Source organism: Lampetra planeri, chromosome 3 (genome assembly GCF_965212315.1).
Source record: "Lampetra planeri chromosome 3, kcLamPlan1.2.h2, whole genome shotgun sequence".
NCBI classification, from domain to species: Eukaryota; Metazoa; Chordata; class Hyperoartia; order Petromyzontiformes; family Petromyzontidae; genus Lampetra; species Lampetra planeri.
Window position 1 is genome coordinate 3811247 of NC_136109.1, and position 26180 is coordinate 3837426.

Below are 26180 nucleotides of genomic sequence, written 5' to 3' on the forward strand. Positions count from 1 at the left end.
AAATAATTCTCATGACATTTCGGCTACAACGCAAGCAGCCGTCTTTAGGTGAAGAATGAGACTGCCAAGCTTGGAGCTTATATATAAGCTGGGTTGGAGGTGGAAGAAGAGCGCCTTAACAAAAGAATGTGCATATCAAGAGGAATTTAGCATATTCATGGGAAATGCGTAGGAGGTGGGCGGGGGGGGGTTCAAAGTCATATTATGCCCATGCATTATGCAGGATTAGCAGCATCAAAGGGAGGGGGTAGGGGGTAGCATTAACAAAGGGAGGGAATGTTAATAGTATGTAGAAGCAATGAAACATGTCAATGGGAGAGCGGTGGTAGGAGACCCGCAGCGGAGCAAATAATGCATTCCCTGCGGAGAACACAAGATACACAGTCAATGCCAGTGAGTGGACTGCGGTCTGAAAGTCACCGTAAACGTGAGCAACAATCAGTTAAGATCCGAAATGGTTTATTACGTCCTTCCAATGATTGCTGAGCCAGAATCCATCTTCTCAGTGGAAATTGTCTCTGTGTTTGTATATGTGGATCGCCTCATAAACGAATCTCTCATGGTAGCCAGATGGCTTGCAGAGAACCTCTGTCTTGGAGAAGTCAATGTCATGTGAGCCCACTGAATTGTAACAGTGATCTGCCACGGCTGAGGTGTTTGTCCTACCGTGTTTCAGGTCTGCTTTATGTTCACGGATGCGGTCCGAGACATGTCGTTTGGTTTCTCCAATGTAACTGCTACCACAGAGGCAACTTAGTTTGTAGACGCCAGGGTATTGTATGTCTGGAACCACGTCTTTTACAGACGGGACCAGATCACGGATTTTATGAACTGTGTTGAATCGGACCTGAATCTTGTGTTTAATCAGGATTTTGGAGATCTTTTTTGTGACCCCAGCAATGTAGGGTAAGGTGATGGTTTTGAAAGGCTCTTCAACAGGATCCTTCTTGATGGTTGGAGTGATGGCTTTGCGGATTGTGTAGTCGGAGTAACCATTAGCCTTAAGAGCTTGGCGTACGTGTTTGAGTTCACTGGCAATGTGTTCCTGGTCGGAGATGCATTGGGCTCTATGGTATAGAGTCTTGATGAGGCAGTTCTTTTGGGATGGATGGTGGTGGGAATCCGGTTTTAGGTAGGCATCCAATGTAAGGACAACTTGATTTCCAAATTCAACCGCCTCTCAAACAAGAGACCGGACCCACACATAGAAAAGCTAGACGTTAACAAAGTCGTAATTAATCGCAGTAACAGTTCTATTTCTGAAGGTCTGAAATCCGTTTTAGCTAAAGGACTAAACTTTGCAGTCACACCTAGACACATACCAGTTAATGATATAATTGCCCGAGTAGATGTAGCTCTCAAGGGCCTGAGTCACATCGCTGCAGACGTAGCAAGATCTGAAATCTCTGCAACCCTCAAAAACGCTAAGATGCCTGCTAGCAACATCAGCAAAGATGAGCGTTTTGAATTAGCTCAATTAAAAAAGAGGGATGACATTGTCATCCTCTCAGCCGACAAAGGCAAAGCCACTGTCATCATGGACAAAATAGAATACAACAATAAAATTCAAGAACTACTCAACGATGGCAGCTATACAAAAGTAAAAAGAGACCCCACCAACAGCCTCGTCTCCAAAACCAAGAAAATCATTTCTGCTTCAACCGCATTAATTGATCAGACCAAACAGTTCTCGTTGAAACCTTCTGCAGCCAGGCCACCAAGATTATACGGCTTGCCAAAGATACATAAAGAAGATACACCTCTTCGTCCCATTGTCTCTACTATCAACTCCCCCACCTACAAACTGGCTCGTTTTTTGTCTGAAATCCTAAGGCCTTTCACTGGAAAAACCACCTCTGCGGTACTAAACTCTACTGACCTGGTATCGAAAATCAAGGGGATTTCCCTGTCCCCAGACGACCTGCTTGTCAGTTTTGATGTGGTTTCCTTATTCACCAAAGTTCCTGTACCTGACACCATCGCAATCATTGAAGACTTGGTTCATCAAGGACTGAATACTGGGGTACCCCCCCTGGTGAGACACTGCTTAACCAATACATACTTCACCTGGAATGGAACTTTCTACAAGCAAACTGAGGGCACCCCAATGGGCTCCCCCCTATCTCCGGTTGTAGCCAACATTTTCATGGAGAAATTTGAGACTGACGCCATCCAGACTGCCACTCTACACCCGACCTTATGGAAGAGGTACGTAGATGACACTTTTGTCATCTGGCCACATGGCCGGCCTGCTCTAGACCAATTTCTCGACCACATCAATTCCATACACCCAGCCATAAGATTCACCATGGAAGTCGAAAAAGATGGCAAGCTACCCTTTTTGGATGTCCTAATTAAAAGGAGACCTGATGGTTCAATGAGCCATTCTGTCTACAGGAAAGCCACCCATACGGATGCCTACCTAAAACCGGATTCCCACCACCATCCATCCCAAAAGAACTCCCTCATCAAGACTCTATACCATAGAGCACAATGCATCTCCGACCAGGAACACATTGCCAGTGAACTCAAACACGTACGCCAAGCTCTTAAGGCTAATGGTTAATCCGACTACACAATCCGCAAAGCCATCACTCCAACCATCAAGAAGGATCCTGTTGAGGAGCCTTTCAAAACCATCACCTTACCCTACATTGCTGGGGTCACAAAAAAGATCTCCAAATTCCTGATTAAACACAAGATTCAGGTCCGATTCAACACAGTACATAAAATCCGTGATCTGGTCCCGTCTGTAAAAGACGTGGTTCCAGACATACAGTACCCTGGCGTCTACAAACTAAGTTGCCTCTGTGGTAGCAGTTACATTGGAGAAACCAAACGACATGTCTCGGACCGCATCCGTGAACATAAAGCAGACCTGAAACACAGTAGGACAAACACCTCAGCCGTGGCAGATCACTGTTACAATTCAGTGGGCTCACATGACATTGACTTCTCCAAGACAGAGGTTCTCTGCAAGCCATCTGGCTACCATGAGAGATTCGTTCATGAGGCGATCCACATATACAAACACAGAGACAATTTCAACCGAGAAGATGGATTCTGGCTCAGCAATCATTGGAAGGACGTAATAAACCATTTCGGATCTTAACTGATTGTTGCTCACGTTTACGGTGACTTTCAGACCACAGTCCACTCACTGGCATTGACTGTGTATCTTGTGTTCTCCACAGGGAATGCATTATTTGCTCCGCAGCGGGTCTCCTGCCTCGGCTCTCCCATTGACATGTTTCATTGCTTCTACATACTATTAACATTCCCTCCCTTTGTTAATGCTACCCCTACCCCCTCCCTTTGATGCTGCTAATCCTGCATAATGCATGGGCATAATATGACTTTGAAACCCCCCCCCCCCCCGCCCACCTACGCATTTCCAATGAATATGCTAAATTCCTCTTGATATGCACATTCTTTTGTTAAGAAGCTCTTCTTCCACCTCCAACCCAGCTTATATATAAGCTCCAAGCTTGGCAGTGTCTCATTCTTCACCTGAAGACGGCTGCTTGCGGTGTAGCCGAAACGTCGTGAGAATTATTGTTATGTTTATTTTTATTATTTTATTACTTCCCTTCTACGTGACTTTACCGAAAGAACCAAAAAAATGTTGGATTATATGTGAAACAGGGATTAATATTAACTCATCTAGGAAAATATCACTGTTGAATTTCTATTTCAGAATAGTCTAGCAGTCGGATGTTTGGACAGAGCCATTAATAACAATAAGTACACTTGGTATTCTTACAGCACTAAGGCTTTCACAAATGCATTATATTTATGCCTTGTAGGCATTAGAAAAGTTTTTGTCTTGCATCTACTGCACACATGGCTAATAGTGACAAATCCCAGACCGTGACCCACGTGCCAAACACATGAATGAGTGTTTGGCTTCATGTAGGAGGAAACGGAGTACCCACAGAAAACCCACATTTACACGAAGATGACATTGAAATGCTCTGGACAGTTGAAATCTTCAGGAACTCGTGATTTTGCATAAAGCTAAGAGCTTTTGTACACGCAGTGCACATTTTTGCATGTTGCTGAACTATACATTACAACACCAAGGGATTGCACTGTGTATGATGATGACAAGGGGTAAATGATCTGTGCATAGTCGCATCCGACGCAACTTTGTGATTGACATTGAATCATAAGATCGGACCATCGGCACAAGCAGCAGAATGTGATGGGATTAAAAAAGAGTTGCGTGTCTGTGAGTCAACACGCAGGATACTCTGCTCATTGGCCTTACAAGGTGATGCATTGTGAGGTTTTGCAATCATGTTGCATGGCTTATTTCTCTTTCGCCTTAACATGTGACTTTTAAAGTATACTATTGCAGTAACATTTTATGTGCAGTGTTTTGTGCTGAAATAAAACTGCATCTGAAGACGCAGTGGCCAGCACACATTTTATAGCCAACAGAGATTTTCCTGAGACGTTATCTTAAGTAATCATCATGCTGCACCAGTTCATCTTCCACTGAGGGCTATTGTGTTTGGCAACCCGAGTAACTGTAGTGCAGTAGGTTATACTATCAGTGTCAGCAATACTGCCGAACTATAATGAGGAGTTAAAATGGAAGTTGTCATGTCGACTCACTGCTGGTGTTTGCTACGACATGCACAAATATCGAGCAGTTGTCTCCCATTATAACGGAGCTGATCTGGTCCTTGCCTCTGAATCGCTCCTGTGCAGGTGACAGCCTGTAATGCTTCTGCCCCTTGGCAATCTGAAGAATCGTTACGATTGGTTGGATTTGATTCGAGAAGCAATTATTGTTTTTATATTGTGATGCACTGTACTGCCTCTAGTGGCTGGAATACATTTAAATACAAATAATTTATCACGCATGATTTCATGTATCATATTAATTAAGTAATTAATCGTTTCATCATAATCATTAAGGGTACCCTATTGGATAGGCCGGCATGACCAATATTAAAACTTACTTGAGCCATAAGACTAGTGTAGTAACACAACTTAAGTTTGTGGTGGTTTATGTGTTATTAATGAAAGGTCATTTTGCAGCTTGGTCTCTGTATTTCATGCAGGCCGAGCACCGGAAAGATCGTGAGTGGATGTGGCGGAATATAAGGGGGGAGACCTACACGTACCCCCTTTTATAACACACGTACACTGTAGTACAGGGAATGTGTAAGACACACTGTGATATAGGGAATGTATAACACATACACACACACTTTCGTATAAGGAATGTATAACACACACATGGTGTAGAATAGGGAACTTATAAGGCACTCTAGTATAATGAATGTGTAAGACACTTGTATAATTAATGTAAAGGACTCGCACATACAGGGAGTGGTACGTACATGCTGTAGTGCATGATCGAGCTGCAGTCGTAGGGGGTGGACACGTCATGCGCGTGTGATTTAATCTTCACGATTTGACTCTTCCATTCTAAAAAAAAAACAATGTTCACCATTTAATGCTTTAAAAAAAATGTAGAATTTATATTTCTCCTTGTTACAAACTCAACCACTTGTAACACAATGTTGTGGTACGGACGTAGTGTATGTGGTTGTTGTGCTATGAAGCAGCTCATGTTCTCCTTTTTACGGACAGTTGATAAGAGATGCCCGGCCACTCTGGCAGGAGTGGAGGATCGGCACTCGTGGCACCAGACACAGCTCGGAAGCAGCTGTCACGAGCGGTGCTCAACCTGCACCGTGGGATGGAGTCATAAACACCTTCTCACCTTCCTTGATGTTGTTGCTCAGCACCCAGACGTGGTCGTCGCGGTCGCTGCGGCAGTGCTCGTGGTGGAAGCCGAGCGCGTGCATCAACTCGTGCAGAACCGTGCCCTTGGTCACCTTCCCGGGCTCCAGCGACAGATCCTGGCCTCCACCCTGCCTCCCCACGTACGACCAGCTCTTGCTGAGAGACCTGAAAGCAGAAATCATTCACTAGTGTCAGGCAATTATTTTTTAATGCATTCAGATAATGTAGATTTGTAATCCTGGTGTAGATGAGCCAATGCATTTGCTTGCAACAGAAGAGACTGAGCACAACAGCATACAAGTAAACCCGTAAAAACAAAGTTTTTCACTATAAATCCTTTATATGCGTGGCGGCTAGAGTCCTCTCGTCCTCTGGCTTGAGATGGCTGCCACCTATGGGTCAGATGATTGTCTGCCAGTATTAAGCAATTAGTAATTAAATATTTAATTTGTTTTCCCTAAACAGTGTAAAATTTTGGAGAAAAAAAATTCACGAAAATTAATTGTCACACACAACGAGTCTGTGTGAAAAATGTCAACTCGATTGGATCACGGGAAGTGGGTTAAAAAACGAGCGAAAGATTTGCACGGTCCTAAGCAAGAAAGCGAACTTAATATAAAGGATTTAAAAATATATTCGCCTGTGGAGGACGCGGGGATCGATCCCGCGACCTTTGGCATGGGAAGCGAGGGCGCTACCAACTGCGCTACTCCGCCACGGCCTGTGGAGGGGTTACGCTCTGGGCTCCTATACTGTGAAGTTCAGCCAAAGCCATGAATGAGTTCTATTTGAATAAATTTAAAATAAAAAAATTTTGCCTAAAAAGTGTAAAATTTTTGATATTTTTTTTCACGAACATTACTTGTCTCGCACAACGAGTCTGTGTGGAAAATGTCAGCTCGATTGGATCACGGGAAGTGGGTTAAAAAACGACCGAAAGATTTGCACGGTCGTAAGCAAGCAAGCACGCACGCAAGCAAGCACGCACGCACGCAAGCAAGCAAGCAAGCGAACTTAATATAAAGAATTTAAAAATAATGAATTGTCATTGTCAAAGCCCCGCACAAGATGGAGGGAAATAAATTAGGAATGCTCTGTCCATTGTCATGACCTGTCCTTGTTATAAACCTGCAGCCACCACTGCTGATTTTGATTTCTTTAGAATACCGACCATCCGATGTGAGAAGACGGCCCAAGTGGGTGAACTCTTTCACTTTTATCTTGTTACCTACAATCGGAATATTAATTTCCCTGCATTCTCTCCTTCATCCTCTCATTTCTCTTGTTTATGTTATTTTCAGTCCGAAATCCTATTTTCCTTTATTAACTTTGTAACTAAAACGTGTCACCCCTTACTCTCTAATTGCCAGCACCTGCTTGTCATCTGCAAATCTGCTGATCTCACTGACCTCCAATAAATTATTTCCATCATGATTTCCCAAGCTGCTTCATCATCATCATCATCATCTCCACAAAGGTGTCAGTGATAATGTGCACCCCTGTATCGCACCTCTTCAGATTTCTGTATTATCTGATTCGCCTTTGGCTATGTTCACTGTTGCTGTTTGACTCATGTGCAAAGCTGCAATAAGCTGTCTATCTTTCCAGTCCATTCTGATCATCTGGAGCAAATTGAACAAAATATTCCCATCCAGCCTCAGAATGTTTTCTCAAAATGAGACATACACTTCTTGGTTCAACTCCAAGCTCCTTTCAAAGATCGTTCTCATTACACCTTTTGTTTACCTGTTCCATCATATCCTTTCTAAAACCCAAACAGGTCCTTTGCAAAGTAGGCCTCTGCTTTTCTCTTGATAAGTGATTGAATCATTCTCAGCATAATCTACAATTGTGGTCTCAAACTGATTGTTCTGAAGTCGGAACAATGGGGATTGGTATGACTTTAGTTCGTAAAGTCTGCTGGTCATTCTCTCATACATCTTGTGACAAAGTGTAATCTAATGTATTGCTCCCCCACCTAATAAATTCCGTCGATTCCTTCTGCCTTCCCCATCTTCATACTTTTGATTGCTGCAACGACTTCACTTTGAAGAATAGCAGGACCCTTGTCTTCTTTGTCTACCAGTCTCTCTGGCTTCCCGTTCCACATGGATCTTCAATGTGTACTTTACACTTTTCTCTGACTTGTCCTGCTTCCCCTGTGTGCTGCCACTGGTATTGGCTCATCGCTCTTCTGTGATTTGCTTCACTTCTTTGCACAGTAACCCGACCTTCCCTGCCTGTTCCATCCCTCAAGTTGTTGGCGTTCCCTTCCCCACCGTCGTCCTCTTGCTTTGTCAGCCTCTCTTCTCGGTTCGTTGGTCTCTCTCCTGGTTTTTCTTTTTTCTTCTATATTGGTATTCTTCCTTTTCCTTATTAATATCTTTAACAATTTCCTATTTTACCCAAGGCTTTTTCCGTGTCTGCTCCCCACCTCTCTTACAATGGTATTTTCTGTGCTTGAGAGTATTATGTTCAATAAATCTCGATTCCATATCTTCTTTTGTTTGAGTTTATTTTATTCGATTTCTGCTTCGAAGAAATAGAGTCATTATAAGAGACTGTGTCTGCTCCTAGGTAGCCGTGAGCGATCACCGTGCTATTTCGGTTTGTCTGTTTGACTACGATGCAATCTAACTGGTATTTTCCTGAATCACCTAGTAATTATTAAGTACATTAATTTATTTCATGGTGGAACCAGATGTTTGCTGTGCAAAGTTTTCTTAACCTACAGAATTCTACTGGCCTTCTTTTGATCTCTATCATTTTTAGTTCCCAAACCAAAACCACCAATCTGCTTGGATGTCTCCACTTTCACTCCCTCTGCAGAGTGGCACAATTATACTCGCTAAGGCAAAAACATTCTCACCATCCTGTTTTATTGTAGTTAACATAACTCCTGATTAAAGAGAGTACGATACGATGGTCTTCTCCTGTAACTTATTTTTTATGCACTTCCAATGAATGTAGACTATGCACTCATCAATCCTCACAAATGCCATCAAACGTGGCATCATCTCCCAACTGAAAATGGTTATTTGCATTCAATCCTCCATGTCACCCGGAGGTGGCACCGCACTCGAATTGTGCCACCCTGCCAAGTGGCAGTCAGTGAATCCCAGCCCCTCGACACTGCTACACAAGAGGGTTTTGAGAGATGAATACCATTTGCAGTGAGGAGTCAGATGCAATGACGTTCATGTTGCACTGCATCCAACTGGCCCCCACACGGTGATCGTAGCCAGTTCAATGTGCTCATCTAGGTTGGGGTTTTTCAATTTCATAAATCCATGTCTGACTGCTCTGGCCAAACCAAACACTCGATAAAAATGCAATTTTCAGTTTGGCTGAGTTCGATGTTTCATTGGGGTGCATATTTGATATAGAAATACCTCTTGGAGGGTTGGCACCAAGTATGTGAGCCTTACACAGCACTGAGATGTCTGCTGCTAGAACGAGTATGAGGCACCAGAGTCACTTCACGTCACTTCTGAAGGCCAAGGTTAACACATGGCAATGGCTAGAAGGCACAGCATCTTGTGGTTGGCTGTGATGAGCCAGACATCATCCCAATGGAGGCAGATCAGGTATAGAATGTGGAATTGCACAGAACCATATGTCCTTCACAGAATGCTGCATATGCCGTTTGCAAAAAAAAGAAATAAATAACTAGTGGCCAGATGTAAAAACTATCAATAACCAGTAATTATTAGATGTATAGAGTGCTTACATGCAGTGCATCGCAGAGCACTAGGCTAGACTCAAAGAACAACAGGATCATCAAGACAAAAAGTAAGAGGAGTTAAAAAATGCAGGAGAGATTTGATAACTCTACCAACTCAGGCTGAGCCACTGAAGCTCAATACCAACACATCCGAAGAACAAACCCCCCATTTACACAGCGGATGCAAGACCAGCTGCAGTCCACTGTCAGAATCACACAATCCACCCCAACCACAATGATTACACCTATCCCTGTCCCAAAGGTTGCACAGAGGGGGACGGCACTGGCAATACCCAGCCCCAACAAGCCAGAGAACTCAGTACCACTACAGCACAGTCCCAGCAAGTTGCAGACAACACAACACTAGCACCACACAGCTCCATCAAAGCCCCAGAGAGCTCTGAGCCCAGTGGCAGCGCATTTAAGGTCTCACACTTACACAGCTGTAAAAAACGGCAGATATTGCACACGTTACACAGGCTGGCTCGCAATGGCAGCCATTGCTCACAGATATTAATAGCCCTGATTGTGAATTGTCTTGATTATTAAACTGACTTGACCATTGACTGAAGTAAATGGATGCAAGCAAATGATGTGAATAGAGCATGTGAATTATGGATGTCAAAATGAATTGAGTGCTGGATAAGAATTGTAAATGTGAGTAATGGCTGTGGATTTCTGAAGTGGTGTACAGTATGTGGATATGGATGTGAAATCCTCACCCCTACAAGGCCTGGATGTGAATGAAGTCCGTCTCTTTGCCATGAGGGCGGAATCACATGTGGTTTTTCTTCTCAAACTCCTCTACAGCCTGCTCGATGGCTTTCACATCGTGGTCATCTGCAAGACGGTGAGACATTTCATAGCAGTGAACTTCATTGCAATGCTCATGCATAGTTTGTCATAAATATTCACTGATTAATTCACATCATAGGGGGTTCAAACACCTTGATATTAATGAATGCTCATTTTAATGCTTTGCACTAACTTGCACAAGTTCGGGCTCATGAAACCAGGGCCTATTTCTCATGCGGGTATAAGGAAATTGTTCAGTGGAATTGTGGCAGCTGACATTGGATGATAGCAGAGCGTCGTTCCCGGTCGTGTCCATAGGAGGCTCAGGTGACCATGAACAATACCGCTAATGTCTCCACACCTCATCATCACTTCCTTCCTTCTGCTAGATCCTGCAGTTGTTGTAAGGTGGACACTCGACCTTCAACGTCTCCACCATGTAGTTGCTCGTCTCCTCTTGGTCACTGACCTCTGTCTTGTCGCTTTCACTGTAACGGGACCCCTTCCACCCTGCACAGGTGTCCCACCCATCACAACCTTCCTGTTGCACTTTGAACGTTTTACGGATTCACAATGAAACTAAATAAGTTGTCTACATCCATGATATTCCTAGCATCGTCTGCAGGCTCCTGTGTTCGAAGACGAAGAGTTTTTTTCTCTCCTTTTGTTGAAGACCAACTCTGACAAAGACCCTCGTATAGTCTATTAACAAACTGTTGGGGCAAGTGCTGTTAGCGAGCACTTATGAAGGCCGGTGAGTCACACGAGGGGGTGGGTGGCCATCACCACACCCGGCCGCCTTTGTCTCCCTAGAGGCGATGGCCCAGGACCAGTTCAGATAACAGTCACTGGTATTAGGCGTGAGCGAGAATCGAACTCGGGTTGCGGGGGTTGTAAACACAGTGCGCTAACCGTTGCACTACCGCCACTATCAGCTCCGTGTTAGGGAAGCTCACGCTGAGAGCCCAGTGTCAGACCCAGTGACCAACAATGCCCTGAGCTGCTCCAGCCACGCTCCTCGCTAACAAGCCTGCACTGTCCGCACACTCCACGTCTCCCAGGAGCCATCATCCATTGTGAAGACTTCATGTTTGACTGTCCCTACGCTGTCTATGGGTTTAGTGAACACAACGTTGAGTCAAGAGGGTGACCCACACTGCCCTGTGGAGCACTGGGTCTCCTCGTATCCACACACAAGGCTGTGTCCCAGCGCACGAGTGCTGTCTATGGGTTTAGTGAACACAACGTTGAGTCAAGAGGGTGACCCACACCGCCCTGTGGAGCACTGGGTCTCTTTGTATCCACACGCAAGGCTGTGTCCCAGTGCACGAGTGCTGAAGCTGTCTCTCGAATGTCACAACCACCCAGAGCCTCCCACAGCCCCTCTCCTCAAACAGCCAGATGCTAGCTTTAGGTCCACACAGAAAATCAAAATCTAGTGGGGGACAGAGTCATGTCTTCACTGTTATGGGCAGGGATATGTTTAGAACAAAGTAACACATTACACACAGACTTGTAAACGTATTTCAGTGATCGAGGCATACGTAATGACGCCTTAATAATTTATCTTTGCAAACTTAATGGCAGTAACTGAAAAATGTTAATTACTAGTTTTATTGAGGTGAACAATGTTCTGAGACATGAATCATGCAATAACGATGTTAGAAATATGTATATTCTACAATGTGTTCATCCCTTATCATAGTCAATGTGCATTTTCATATTCACCAAACATTATAATGCAAAGTAAATTTGTGATCATCAAAGTGGATATCACAGCATGTTCAAGAAAACATCGTGCAGGCAAAGTGACCGTTCAGAGTAACCGCGGACCCCGTATGCAGGGGTACGGTCCATGTGGCATCGCCCACACAGGGCGTGGTCATGGAAGCGAGGTTGCCTGCCCCTCTCCCACAAGCGACATGCGTGTGGGCAGGGCTCACAGCACGCGTGACGAGTGCAGGTAAACGATCCAACAAACTTGAACCAGGACAGTGGCAACACTTGTAAATACGAGTTATCGAGATTATTCCCATAAAAATGGAAATGTACATTGAGGTAATCAGCCTCTCAAACTCAGCTATCATGATGAGACTACGGTGTTGCTTAGAAGAAAACAAAAAAACGTTAAATAAGTTCTGCCACAGAGCACTAACGCACTGACAGTTCATGAGGTCAATGCAACACTTACAGAAGTCCTTGGACACCTTGTAGGGGATGTACATATGGTCATCGCCGCTCTTTGGCCAGTGCCTGACTGGGCGTGAGAGGCTGCTCTCCTTGACTCCACACCCGATGAATTCTGAAGCCAGAGCGAGAGAGGGGGGGGGGTGCAAAATGCTCACGTGGGAATCTCTCCTCGCACAGCCTGGGATTCTCCCTGCCTCACATAGAGGCGGGGAGAAGCCAACTGACATGCAATGTGCAAACGTCGCACAAGTCAGCTAACACAATGACAATTATACCCTTTGTTTGGTCAGTTCATTATTTGGCATGCGGGAGGAAGCCAGAGTACCCACAGAAATCCAAATACATATGCAGGAACACCACTGAAAGCTCCACGCAGATGGATTCACTTGCCATACTGCCATTTGGTTGCAGCCAAGCAGGTGTGGGAGACTCACAAGTCTGTGTGATTCTCACCCCACAGCCCCAAGCAGCGGGACTACAGGGTGCATTCCACCACACCAGGCTCAACGTGATTTTGTTGTCCGAGTCTCTCGCATAAATTCAGAAGATCTGAAGCCAGGCTGCAGTAAATGTTCGCAAGTAACAGTGGTGGCAATGGAGGGCGATCAAGAATGGCGCTGTGCTCACTGCACTGGGCACGTGGAGAAGGTGAATTCCTCCCGTGGGCTCCGTGAACCTGAACAAGGCCCCGTGGTGCGTACCTTTCTCTTTCTTCTCTGGAGCACGGGGAAGCTGAAATAAAATGAAGAAATAATAATTAGGCAACAGGAAATGATAAAAAAACCGAAAATGAATTGCATAATTATCACACTTGTTTACCCAGGAGGGTCCTGCTGAGTTTTCACAATCAAAATAAACTACTATAATATATACCAGGTAAAGGCCACTGAACTATATAGCTATTTTCAGAGGAGATCTGGCCACAAAAGATAGCACAACGAAGCAGCTTATCATGTGGAAATTTATAGAAGCCAAATAATCTAAATGCATGTTTCTAAACATGCAGGGAAAAACTGGAGGGCCTGAAGAAAAATACATGCGACCATGGAAAGAACAGGCAAACTCCAAATATATCGACCTCAGGGTCATGATAGAACCCACGAGCTCCTGCATACCAGGTGATAGAAATAACATCTAACCACCGTGGCACCCCACAGAAGGAGATGATGAATGCTATGTATATTCCAATTTCAGAAATGTAGAAAATGTAGACTACGGGATCTTAAATGTCCACTGTAAAGCAAGCGCCACATATTTTTAAATCCTTTATATTAAGTTCACTTGCTTGCTTGTGCGCTTGCTTGCTTGTGCGCTTACGACCGTGCAAATCTTTCGGTCGTTATTTAACCCACTTCCCGTGATCCAATCGAGCTGACATTTTCCACACAGACTCGTTGTGTGTGACAATTAATTTTCGTGAAATTTTTTTTCAAAAATTTTACACTTTTTAGGAATTTATTTTTTATATTTAATTACCAATTGCTTAATGGTGGCAGGCAATCATCTGACCCATAGGTGGCAGCCATCTCAAGCCAGAGGACGAGAGTACTCTAACCACCACGCATATAAAGGATTTATAGTGAAAAACTTTGTTTTAACGGGTTAATTTTTTCAGCTAATGCACCAACAGTATTAATCAGAGCGGCCGCTGGATTTGGACTTTGAACCTCTGCAACAAGCAGCAAACACCCTACCACTTGGTTGAGTAACTACCCCATGGAATTAACCTGCCGAGGGTTTATATGGGGACAGCTCAGGCTGTTGGTTTGCTTCAATATAAATACAAATATTTCTACGGAAGTCAGGCTGTGCTTCTGCTAGATCATGGAATTTTGCTGCAGACCTCACCGTCATTTTAGGGCTTGAGACATCAGCTTCTCTGTATGCAGCGCTGGCTCCTGCTGGGATAAAGCAGAGTGGAATCAGCGAACAAACTCGTGCAGAGTGCACATAGCCAGGATTGTCAACACACGCAGCAGTAGACAGCACTACGGGACTGCATTGCCTGTGGGGATGAGGCTCTGTGGGTGTAATGCTCTGTAGGTATAAGGCTTTGTACCATTATCATCATTACCATAATTATCATCTGCTGATCAAAGGGTTCCCAGGTTCAAGTGCCTCTGTGTACTACATTGGTCACAACCCACAATTAATTCCTTCCTTTTGACAAATTTGCTGCAATAATCAAGTTGACACCTGCCTTCTAATGTGTTTATTACATTGTCTCATCATCTGGTCTAAAGTCTTCTAGGTGCTGCCTCCAATAGCTGTCTTGCCCATGTGTAACAATCATCACTTCCTCTTCATGATTGCATCTACAACCCTCTACAGCAGGGGTCCTCAAACTACGGCCCGCGGGCCACATGCGGCCCACCGAGGGCATTTATCCGGCCCATGGTCACTAATTGGGCTGCGCTTGTGAGCACTAATTGGGCTGCGCTGGTGAGCACTAATTGGGCGGCGCTGGTGAGCACTCATTGGGCTGCGCTGGTGGGCACTGATTGGGCTGCCGTGGCGAGCACTGATTTGGCTGCGCTGGTGAGCAATGATTGAGCTGCGGTGGTGGGCACTCATTGGGCTGCGCTGGTGAATGGTTCAATGGGCCAATTGACTGGACTTGCCCCCCAGGCCTAAGGCTGCCAGCCCTCCCCTGGCTGCGCTTGACTGGCTCTCCCTCAATCAGCTCCCTCACTTGCCCCTCGGCTCCACTCCCAGTGATATTCCCGTGTGCTGAGTAAATGATAGAGGGGTAATAACAGAGTGATCTCTGATCTCTGGAGGAGCTGCCTGCTGTTTTCCCGTGCTGGTTAGTGACAGACAGCCGAGTAGGAAACCCAATTTAAATGACAGTAAGTGCATTTATATTCTGATTGCTATTCAATTATATGAGGTTATATGTTGTATGTTGTGTAAGCCCCGGTTCATACTGTTGCGATCTCTGAGCAGTGCAAGTTCAGCCATTTGCTTGTATGGCTGAACTTGCATTAGATTCGGAAGAAAAAAGGCACATGTGCCTTCTTTTTTCCTGCAGTGGAATCGGATTGCATGGGTCTTCTCCCCCATGCGATCAGATTCCTATGCGAGTTCGCAGATCGCACTGCGATCTGTGAACAAAACTGCAGGTGTAATTAACTTTTTAATGGCACCCCCACCAGTGTGAGCCTGGGGTAAAAGCGGAGTTCCCCCAATCAGACTGCATTGATGGGCAGTGCAGTCTGTATGTCTTCGTGTGGGCAAAGTTATTGCTGGTATATTGTTTTTGTAGCGCTGTATATATATATTGGTATTTTACTAATAGCAATTTTGACTCCCTAGGAAACAATGATGTCAAGAAAGAGAAAAATTGACTCGGAGTGTAGGATATTCAAAAAACAGTGGACTTATGATTACTTTTTCATGCAGTACAAGGAAAGAACTGTGTGTCTGATATGCCAGAATATAGTGTCTGTGTTCAAAGAATACAATTTACGTCGACACTATGAAACTCAACATGAAGATAAATATGATTGTTTGGTCGGAGAAGTGAGAAAATATAAAATATTAAAACTGAAAAATACATTAACAACTCAGCAAAATACTTTTGTGAAGCAGAAGCAGCTAAATATTTCATCACTGCGAGCAAGTTTTCAAGTTGCCAAGCTAATAGTGTGCACTGGCAGACCATTCGTTGAGGGAGAATTTGTTAAAGAATGCCTTCTTTCTGTTGCCAAAGAGATGTGTCCAGAGAAGGCCGATTTATTTAGTACAGCGAGTCTTTCAGGACCTACAATTACACGGAGGATTGAAGAAATGGGAGACAAATTCCATTAGCATTTGCAAAACTCTACAAAAAAACTTTCCTATTTTTCCTTGGCACTCGACGAAAGCAATGATATTCGTGATTCTGCACAACTTCTAATTTTTATTCGTGGGACGAATGACTATTTCGAAGTCACAGAAGAGCTTGCTGCACTGCAAAGCATCAAAGGAACAACTACAGGAGAGGATATCTATGAAAAGGTTTGCCAAACTGTGAATGGTTTGGAGCTGAACTGGGCTAAACTAACCAGTGTGACAACTGATAGTGCTCCTAGCATGGTGGCGTCTAAGAAAGGAGTAATTGCTCGCATTAACCAAGAGATGGACAAACATAACCATTCTCATCCAATAGCCATACACTGCCTCATCCACCGACAAGCGCTGTGTAGTAAATCACTGAAGTGGGACTCTATTAACTTCATTAGAGCTCATGCACTAAACCACAGACAATTTCAGGAATTTCTGTCTGAGCTAAATGTTGACTATGAAGATGTTCTGTACCACACAAAAGTCCGTTGGCTGAGTCGAGGGAGAGTTTTGAAACGTTTCTATGACTTACTTCCACAGATTACAGCTTTTCTGTTTTCAAAAAACAAAGAGGTACCAGAGCTCAATGATGCAGAATGGAAATGGCACCTTGCCTTTCTGACAGATGTAACAGAACTACTCAACAGTTTCAATGTGCAACTTCAAGGAAAGGGGAAGCTCATCTGTGATATGCAATCACATGTCAAAGCATTTCAAGTAAAATTAGGCCTCCTCATCAAACAAGTGAAGGAGGAAAACTTCTGCCATCTCCCCACAACTCAAAATCTGTTAGCGGAAAAACCATTGGTTGCATTCCCAAAGAAAACATGTGTGGATTCACTGGAAAAATTGCAAAAGGAGTTCCAATTTAGATTTAAAGAGCTTCATCTCCATGAACAGGACATACAGCTTTTCCGTAACCCATTTTCTATTGACATTGAAAATGTGGATACAATTTACCAAATGGAACTGGCTGAACTGCAGAATTGTGACTCTCTGAAAGATGCATTCAAGTCAAGCAGCCTTCATAATTTCTATGCATTTCTCCCCTCTGAGACATATCTTCATCTCAGGAACCATGCACTCAAAATGGCAACCATCTTTGGCAGCGCTTATGTCTGTAAACAAACTTTTTCCAGAATGAAACATTTGAAATCTCCAACCAGATCTAGACTAACGGATGCACACTTGCATCACTTGTTACGACTAGCAGTGACAAATATGGAACCGGACATTGACCATCTCATTAGCCAAAAGCAGGCCCATAGTTCCCATTGAAATACTGGCAAGTTTGTTGATTTAACTTTACTGTTCTTCATTTTAAATATTGTATTTGTTCCCGTTTTGTTTCTTCACTTCAAAATAAGATATATGCAGTGTGCATAGGAATTTGTTCATAGTTTTTTTTAACTATAGTCCGGCCCTCCAACGGTCTGAGGGACAGTGAACTGGCCCCCTGTTTAAAAAGTTTGAGGACCCCTGCTCTACAGTATTGATATGTTCTATTCCGAACATCCACGTTGCTTACCCTACACTTCTGTAATAAAAGACTTGACCACGATGTCTGGCTCAGTGTCCTTTATTCGGTTCGTACTGTATTCCCACACGGCTTTCTCTCTTATTCGTTCAGTCCCCACAGTGCTGGCTCCGATGTCGCTCCAGTCACCATCAGCAGCCCCGCTGCTGTTCCTTGTCGCTCTCGTAGCCCCACAGCAGCTCCGCCGCTGTTATCTCACACAGCCCCCTTGGCTGTTCTTGCTGCAGCTCTCCTCTCCCTCTCTGCTACTCCGCAGCTCTGACAGCCTCGTGCTGTCTCTCTCTCCTGTCCCTGCAACTCTTGGCAGCCACACCGCTGCCTCTCACACACAGCCTTACTGGCTTTACTATCTGCAGCTTCACACCTCCCAGTAGCTCCCTACTGTTCCCGGGGTTGGCTCCCGATCCGACGGTGCCCCCCTCCTCTTGTACGCCCGCGTGGCCTCCTCCTTTTCCATTCACAACCCGACTGACTTCTCCTTCCGGTTTACCCCCTTAAAGGCCCGAACCTTCCACCCACGTCACATGACTCCGCCCCCCTGTTACGTCACATCCGGAAGGTCGCTTACGCCCGCATTACACCACCCTCCCCCGTAGAGAAAATCCCAGCCGACCTCGGCTGAACAATACCAAACCGTAATGCGGCGAACCGACCTTCCCCCTTAAAGGACACTAAGCATGCAATATAACAACAAGAACAACAACACAAGTAACATTAACGACCATACGAAAGCATGCGATAAATACAACGGTAAGAACAAGAACAATAAACCAACATACAATCAACGAAACGTAAGCGATTTGGAACGAGTGCGGGTCGCCGGCCCGTCCCGGACAGTCGGCGGCCCACTTGTAGAACGGGGACGCGATGGAACTCGAGGAATGACAGGGGGTAATTCCCCTGCTGCGATTGGAAGTCCACCGACGTCCCGTGTCCCTGACGAATTAGTCTTGGCCGTGTCCCGCGAATGCGCCTGCAGCGGGGTCGGAAGGGTTGCAGGGCTCGAAGGTCCCGCAGACCTGGCAGGCGCCCTCCGAGCAGGGCCCCTCCTCCCCCGCGGTGTCACGGTCGGCCTGTCTGGAACAGGTACGACAGGCGCTCTAGCAAGATCAATGGACGCAGGCGGGGGAGAGTCAGAGTCAGCAGCAACAGACCCCGGCAAGGCAACATTGGGAGATGACGCATCATGTAGGGGAGCAACATATGGTTTCAAACGCGATGTATGAACAAACCAGCGACGAGATCCAATCTGAACGCGTGCCGACTGTGGGTTGGGAACTTCAATGAGGCGTACGGGACCATGCCAAGGTTTGTGCAGTTTAGGAGAGGTCCCCGGCCGCACCTGCGGGCAATGGAGCCAGGCCAGGTCTCCAACCTTCCAGGGGCACTCCCCCTCGGACCGTCGAGCATACCTCTCGTTCCGGGCCTGGGCTTTGGCCGTAACCACGCGGGCATTCTCCCGCGCCTCCGTGACCCGGCGAACCGTGTCCTGAATGTATTCAGGGAGTGGTTTACGAGGTCCCTTCACCCCAGTACCCAATTGCACATCCACCGGAGGCACGTTTTCCCGACCATACATAAGGTAAAACGGCGAATACCCTGTAGCCGCATGAGGCGTCATCCTGTACGCCGAAAGCACTCCGGGGATGTGCAGATCCCAATCTGATTGTTGTTCACTCACAGTATGGCAAAGCATGGCAGACAATGTCCTGTTCAGCCGTTCAACCATACCATCCGTCTGCGGATGGTATGGGGATGTCCGTATTTTCTTAGTCCCAAGGCCCGCGCACACTTCCGCCAATAATTTAGAAGAGAAATTTCGGCCCTGGTCCGTGAGGAGTCTCTCAGGCGCCCCCTTGTCCATAATGTACCCAAACAAAAAGGCGTCGGTGATGGCTGCGGCCGACTGATCGGGCAACGGCCAGGCCATCGGCCAACGGGAGAGGTACTCAACCCCTACCAGCAAATATTTATTTCCCCTCGCCGATGGTGGGAAGGGTCCCAATATGTCCAGTGCCACCAATTCATTGACTCGAGACACCTGAATCGACTGGAGAGGCGGCACGTAAGGATGTTTAGGCGGCTTACGTCGGGCGCACTCAGGGCACGCGCGCACGTGCCCTACGACATCTGTCGCCATGCCGTGCCAAAAATAATGACGTTGCAACGTCAACAAAGTCTTCTGCACCCCTAAATGTAAGAGTGTGTCACAATAGAGAGTTCTAATCAACTCGAATCGCAAGGACGTTGGTACCACCAGACGCCAGCATTCCTGGAACCCCTCTCGCCACATAAGCAGACCATCTCGGAAAGCGGTTTGCGGCCCCACAGTCGTACTCGGACTCCCATTGTCCCTCGTAGACCGCTTCCGCATGGACAACAACGACTCATCCATCATCTGTTCCCGAATCCAGACGGACCGCGGCAGATTCAAAACCCCGTCAGTCGGTCCCGTTCCCATCGGAGTATCCGACTTCTCGACGGCCAACGTAAGCGGCTGAGGGGGGTTTAGAATCGGCGAACACCTATGCGTTCCCGACGCACATTTACAAGGGGCGCACCCAGATAATCTGGAAAGTGCATCAGCGTTCGCATGGCGCACTCCCTTCCAATGTTGAATTTGGAAGGAAAATTCCTGTAGCGTGTCCAACCAACGTGCCAACTGTCCAGATGGCTGGTCCATTTTAAGTGCATATTGCAAGGCCGCATGATCCGTACGCACAATAAAAGAACGACCGTAGAGGTACGGTCGAAATTGCCGTAGGAAAAAAACAACCGCCAAAAGTTCTCTGCGAGTGACACAGTAGCGGGTTTCCGCCGGAGACAAGACTCGGCTACCATACGCCACGACGCGCTCTACACCCCCTTTAGACTGTGATAATACTGCCCCAATACCTGTGTCACTCGCGTCCGTATCAAGAATGAACGGGTGATCAAAATCGGGATAGTCCAACGTTGGGGCCGTAGCCAATAGATCACGCAGACTCCGAAAGGCCGCCTCTTCCGGCTGTCCCCAAACAAACTTCCGTCCTTTACCCGTAAGGAGAGGCAAGGGCCTCGCAATCGTCGCAAAACCCGGCACAAATCTTCGGTAATACGAGGCAAATCCCAAAAACCGCCGAACATCCCCTACGGTGGCCGGAGTCGGCCAATCCCGGACACACGCCGTCTTTTCCGGATCCGTGGACACCCCCTCAGCACTCACAATGTGGCCCAAATAACGGACGGACCGTTGCAGTAGGTGGCATTTCTTTGGTTTGAATTTCAAATTCGCAGAGCGCATCCTCGTGAACACTGTCTCCAGCCGCGTTAAATGTTCCTCAAATGTGCGGCTGAAGACGATAATATCGTCCAAATATATAAGACACGTCTCCCACTGCAACCCCGTCAAAACGAGCTCCATCAATCTTTGAAATGTAACGGGGGCCGCATTCAATCCCATCGGAAGGCAGTTGAATTGAAATAACCCTTGCGGCGTACGGAATGCGGTTTTCTCCCGTGAGGACTCGTCAAGGGGAAGCTGCCAAAATCCCGAAGACAGGTCCAGTGTGGAAAAGAACTTAGCCCCCGACAATGCGTCAAGGGAGTCGTCCATACGCGGCAGGGGGTACGCATCTGCCACCGATATCTTATTCAATTTTCGGAAATCCACACAAAATCGCAATTTGCCATCCTTTTTCTTAACCAAGACCACAGGAGCGCCCCATGGGCTGTTAGATGGCGATATAATGTCCGCAGCCAACATGTCTTCCACTGCCCCCCGAACGTGTTCTCGCTCCGCAGGACTCATCCGATGCGAATTTAATCGAATAGGGGCAGCGTCGCCCGTATCAATATGATGGGAAAGCAACGATGTGCGGCCCAAATCCAAATCATCGGAGCTGAACACATCCGAATACGTCAACAACAATTTACGCAGCGCACCACGTTGCCCCATGGACAGGGAAGAATTTTCGTCACATAAGTCAGCAATCCAACGATTATCCGAACCCCTTGGCTCGGAAACACCAGCAACCACTCCCCGGCTATGCGGACAATCGTGCGTCGCAAACGCCGTAGTGGCATGTGCCACAACCGTACCGGCCGGAACGTGGACGTTTTCCACCCCCGCATTGAGCACCTGTAAAAACGGTAATTGATCCGGCCGGACGATGGTCTGTGCCCCAACTAACGCCAACCCGGTTGTTATCGTGGCAGACGGTGACAACAAGACCCCTACTGCTCGCAGTCGATCAGGCAAGGGTTTCCGATACCGCAAGGGTATAAGCATCTGTGAACCAGGTGGGATGTCCACAGATGCAACGGACAGCGCCTGCACTTGTATGGCTGAAGCAGGTCGCCCCCAGGGCGACGGCAGAAACGAGATTTGACGGCCCCCCGGCAATTCAATACAATTCTCATTGATTTTGATCAAAATGGGCATCTTAGCCAAAAAAATCGGTGCCTAGTAAGCAAGGAACCGCCAAAGATCTTGATATTAACACAACGCCCGAAGCCGACACATCCCCAATAGATATCTTAGCATCCACCTGGCCCACGATACCCATACTACCCCCGTTCGCAGCGACGCACGACCCATAAACCGGACGCACAGCCCCCGGCGGAATGCCCAACAGATGGAAAATGACATTCGATATAATAGTCGCAGACGCTCCCGAGTCGACCAAAATGCGCACGTCCACCCCTTGTATAGACCCCGGTACAGTGGACGAACCCGTAGCGGCCGCGACAACTCTCCGTGCCAATTTGCGCCACTGCGTCACCGAGCGACAAGGCCCCGTCGATGGCCCTTCTTTAACAACAACATTAGGATCGCGCAACAAAGGTGGTGGGTGAGGTGTAAAGCCTTGCTGGGTGTCTGGTGCGTGCCGACATGCCTGTTTCGGAGGTTCTTTGGTCGGCTTGTCCGGTGTTGTGGCCTCCTGCTGCGGCGGACCCGGGAAGCGGGCCCAGCAATCCTTTGCGTAGTGGCCCCTCCGCCCGCAGCGGAAGCAGTCGGCATCGTTGCGCCGAAGCGCAGGCCTTGCATCCCGACGGCTCCGTCCCGGTAGCGTAGCGCGCGGCCCCGGCCCGCCGCGTCCCGACCATGGAGCGGAGGCAGCCGTCAGCTCGTGAGGGCCCCGCTCCTCCGGCACGTAGACCGCCTTCGTAGGGTCCCACCCCAGCGCGCCCCCTTCTTTGACGGGCCCCCCCGTCCATGCCGGCACTTGCTTCCAGCGACGGAGATTAAACTGCGCATCCAGACACTTTGCTGCCGCCCGGGAAGTGAGCTTGTCATGCCCACACACAGGCATGGGGATCCCCAGATCCCGAGACAGCTCCAGCATTTTTCCTAATATGAGATGCTCGAGCAGGTCCTGTGGCGTCTCAGGATATGCTGCCATGGCCAGCTCGAGCACCGCACCCCTGAACGCCACGGGCGATTCCTCGGGTGCTCGTTGTCGTTGAGCGAATCGCCGATGCGCGTCGTCAGGTGGCTCATAAGCGTCGGCCATTTCTTCAAAAACTCCACATAAAGTCTTCTTCTTATCGCCGTTATGGAACGGAAAAATCGAACAGATTCGTCGTCCAGTAGAGTCGGCAACACTTCCAAGGCCTCAGCATCGGTCCATCTTGCTGAACGAACCGCCGCCAAAAATCGGCAGGCGAAAGCGCTCCAATCGCCCCCGATGGAGAATTCCTTAACTGTGGTAAGGTGGCGACTCCGACTCCTCTTTACGCCGTCTTCCAATGATGGTTGTTCTGGAGGCAAATTCAAAATGGCGTCGGCCCGCGGCGTGGCCAAGATGGCGGTTTGGCGCCGCGGAGCGCGCAAGATGGCGTCTTCTTGCCGCGTGGCCAATGGCGGCGGCAGGGCAGGCAACGTGGCGGGCCGCGGAGCACCTTCTCCTTCCGCCGTCGTCCTTGGCGTGACGAGATGACATAGATGCGCCAGGACGTCCTTGAGTGCCTCCAGTTGTTCTGCCACCTGTTGCCATCTTTGATCAGCGTCCGATGTTGTTGACGGACCCGCCATCGCGCCGACATCTTCCACGCCCGTCCCCGTGCTCGCCTCAGCAGGGCTCTCCTCCACCGCCCCAGCAGAATCCGTGGTTGGAGGGAAATCGTCGTCGTCGGACGAAGAAGCCGATGCTGGCGCCGGAGGAATTTTCTTCCTTACTTGCTTAGACATGCCGTTTCACTTCTGACACCAGTGTAATAAAAGACTTGACCACGATGTCTGGCTCAGTGTCCTTTATTCGGTTCGTACTGTATTCCCACACGGCTGTCTCTCTTATTCGTTCAGTCCCCACAGTGCTGGCTCCGATGTCGCTCCAGTCACCATCAGCAGCCCCGCTGCTGTTCCTTGTCGCTCTCGTAGCCCCACAGCAGCTCCGCCGCTGTTATCTCACACAGCCCCCTTGGCTGTTCTTGCTGCAGCTCTCCTCTCCCTCTCTGCTACTCCGCAGCTCTGACAGCCTCGTGCTGTCTCTCTCTCCTGTCCCTGCAACTCTTGGCAGCCACACCGCTGCCTCTCACACACAGCCTTACTGGCTTTACTATCTGCAGCTTCACACCTCCCAGTAGCTCCCTACTGTTCCCGGGGTTGGCTCCCGATCCGACGGTGCCCCCCTCCTCTTGTACGCCCGCGTGGCCTCCTCCTTTTCCATTCACAACCTGACTGACTTCTCCTTCCGGTTTACCCCCTTAAAGGCCCGAACCTTCCACCCACGTCACATGACTCCGCCCCCCTGTGACGTCACATCCGGAAGGTCGCTTACGCCCGCATTACACTTCCATGGATTTCTATAATCTTCTGCCTGTAACTGAGTTCAGAGGTCAGCAGCTTCTTTCCCCATTGCTGTGTTCAAGTCCAGCTCTCTGACCCATACAGTAAGATGGGCCACTACCCCTGCATCACACATCTCTTCACGTGAACATTCACATCTCTACTCTTCCCAAGTGCTTTAAGTAGCCCATCAAAATCCATGCCCTACTAGCTGACTATCTCTCGACCTCCTTATCACAACTCCCAGTGTTGTGCCAATCACTCCATAAATACAACAAAGCCTTTGAGTTATCATGCCTGACTGCGATAAAGTCTCACGTCTTACCGTGGAACCTGCGATGAAGGTGCCCAGACCCATCCCTAGCCACTGCTATCACCTGTCTTTTAAAGATCACCGGAAGCCCCAGGTTTCTCAGGACATCTCTTAGAGTGATGTTTATCATATCACAGCAACATGAATGCTGAACACAGAGAATATATGAAATAGATTTAATGAACTGACTTATTCTGCTGCTCATGTAATGAGGAGACTTCTCCATATATTATGCATTAAGAATTCTAATTGTAATCAACTTAACCCGCTAAAATCTGGCCTCAAGTTCATACGTTGATATTCAGCGATGGCTCTGCACCAACGGGAGCCACGTGTTTGCTTGGCCGAGTGGGAGGTGGGCGACCCGGCTGGGTGGCGAGGGAGGAGCAAGCGCCGGGGCTGTGCCGGCGCTGTGCCGGCGCTGTGGACTAAGTCGCTCGGCTCGCTCCGTGGGTGCACGGCGCTACAGAGGCCCCGCCTTGCTAGCCGCCTGCTGTCTCAGGGCAGGGCCTCCACGTTGGACATCGTCTCAGCTGATGGCTTCTCTCTGTAGTACCTCGTGATTCGTGCTAGACGAATGCACTCTGACATGTGGTTGTCAAATGGACGGTGCAGTAAAGGATCATGAGGAGGATGACGATGATGATGTCCTGGACCAGGCGACTCCTCGCCACTTTAATCAACGAATGCAGAGGGAGAAAGAGGAGGAAAACGGGCAATGACATCTCTCGTCGTGAACAAACGCGGTGCATAGGCAGCGCACACACGGCCTGGCCAAACGTGACTTGTAAACAATTGCCTCATAAAATAACCAAGTTTCAAATGTACAAATACGCACACTCTGAGAAAGTCTATTGACGGGGCTCCCTAGGATGATGTAGCCATGAATCACAGATCCGTATCTACACCTGCCCTGCCAGTACTACTCAACGGGCTGGCAATCAAGAATCTTATTCCTGCACTGTAATATGATTTGCTCACGGAGCTCTCCAGCTGCACTGCGTCTATCACCCCGCGTCCGCGCTGGAGCTGCGTCGCTGGGTCCCCGTGGTGCCGGCTCACAGCCGAACATCTTCTCGATCTTCTCCACGTCGCCCTCACTGAGGGTGTGGCCACCTCCAAAGCGACGCATGGTGCTCGTGTCCCTGGGCACGGCGGTCCTGCGGAGTAATTTTACATTGGAGTTCATTGCCAATGAATAAGAGCAAATTGACACCAATGTCTCCATTGTAAAGCAGCTAAAGTCATCATTTAATTTGTCATT

General features: G+C 47.8%; 2 protein-coding genes across 5 annotated transcripts in view; both read right to left on the reverse strand.

Moving 5' to 3' along the window:
- Nucleotides 1–26180, reverse strand: part of LOC144736680 (uncharacterized) — an 828508-nt gene that overhangs the window by 249527 nt on the left and 552801 nt on the right. The gene's annotated exons all lie outside the window — the stretch shown is intronic.
- LOC144736703 (uncharacterized) lies at nt 5047–26070 on the reverse strand. 2 transcript variants are annotated; one of them, XM_078619316.1, is made up of 7 exons: nt 25928–26070; nt 14321–14373; nt 13174–13204; nt 12474–12584; nt 10210–10327; nt 5741–5928; nt 5047–5442 (listed from the first exon to the last, which is right to left on the reverse strand). In XM_078619316.1, exons 1-5 carry the CDS (start codon nt 26046–26048, stop codon nt 10263–10265), a joined length of 381 nt encoding a protein of 126 aa, XP_078475442.1. In that variant the 5' UTR covers nt 26049–26070; the 3' UTR covers nt 5047–5442; nt 5741–5928; nt 10210–10262. The 2 variants fall into 2 exon arrangements, with proteins under 2 accessions (XP_078475442.1, XP_078475453.1); XM_078619327.1 differs by having other exon boundaries at nt 5053–5442; nt 14321–14370.

Bases quoted from the DNA above. Each gene is read 5' to 3' on its own strand.
- LOC144736703 (XM_078619316.1), bottom strand. From the start codon at position 26,048: ATGCGTCGCTTTGGAGGTGGCCACACCCTCAGTGAGGGCGACGTGGAG. The intron at 14,374-25,927 runs GTGATAGACGCA...GCTTTATCCCAG, and splicing joins AGCTCCAGCGCGGACGCGGG to CAGGAGCCAGCGCTGCATAC. The intron at 10,328-12,473 runs GTAAGTGTTGCA...ACCGTCTTGCAG, and splicing joins CAAGGTGTCCAAGGACTTCT to ATGACCACGATGTGAAAGCC.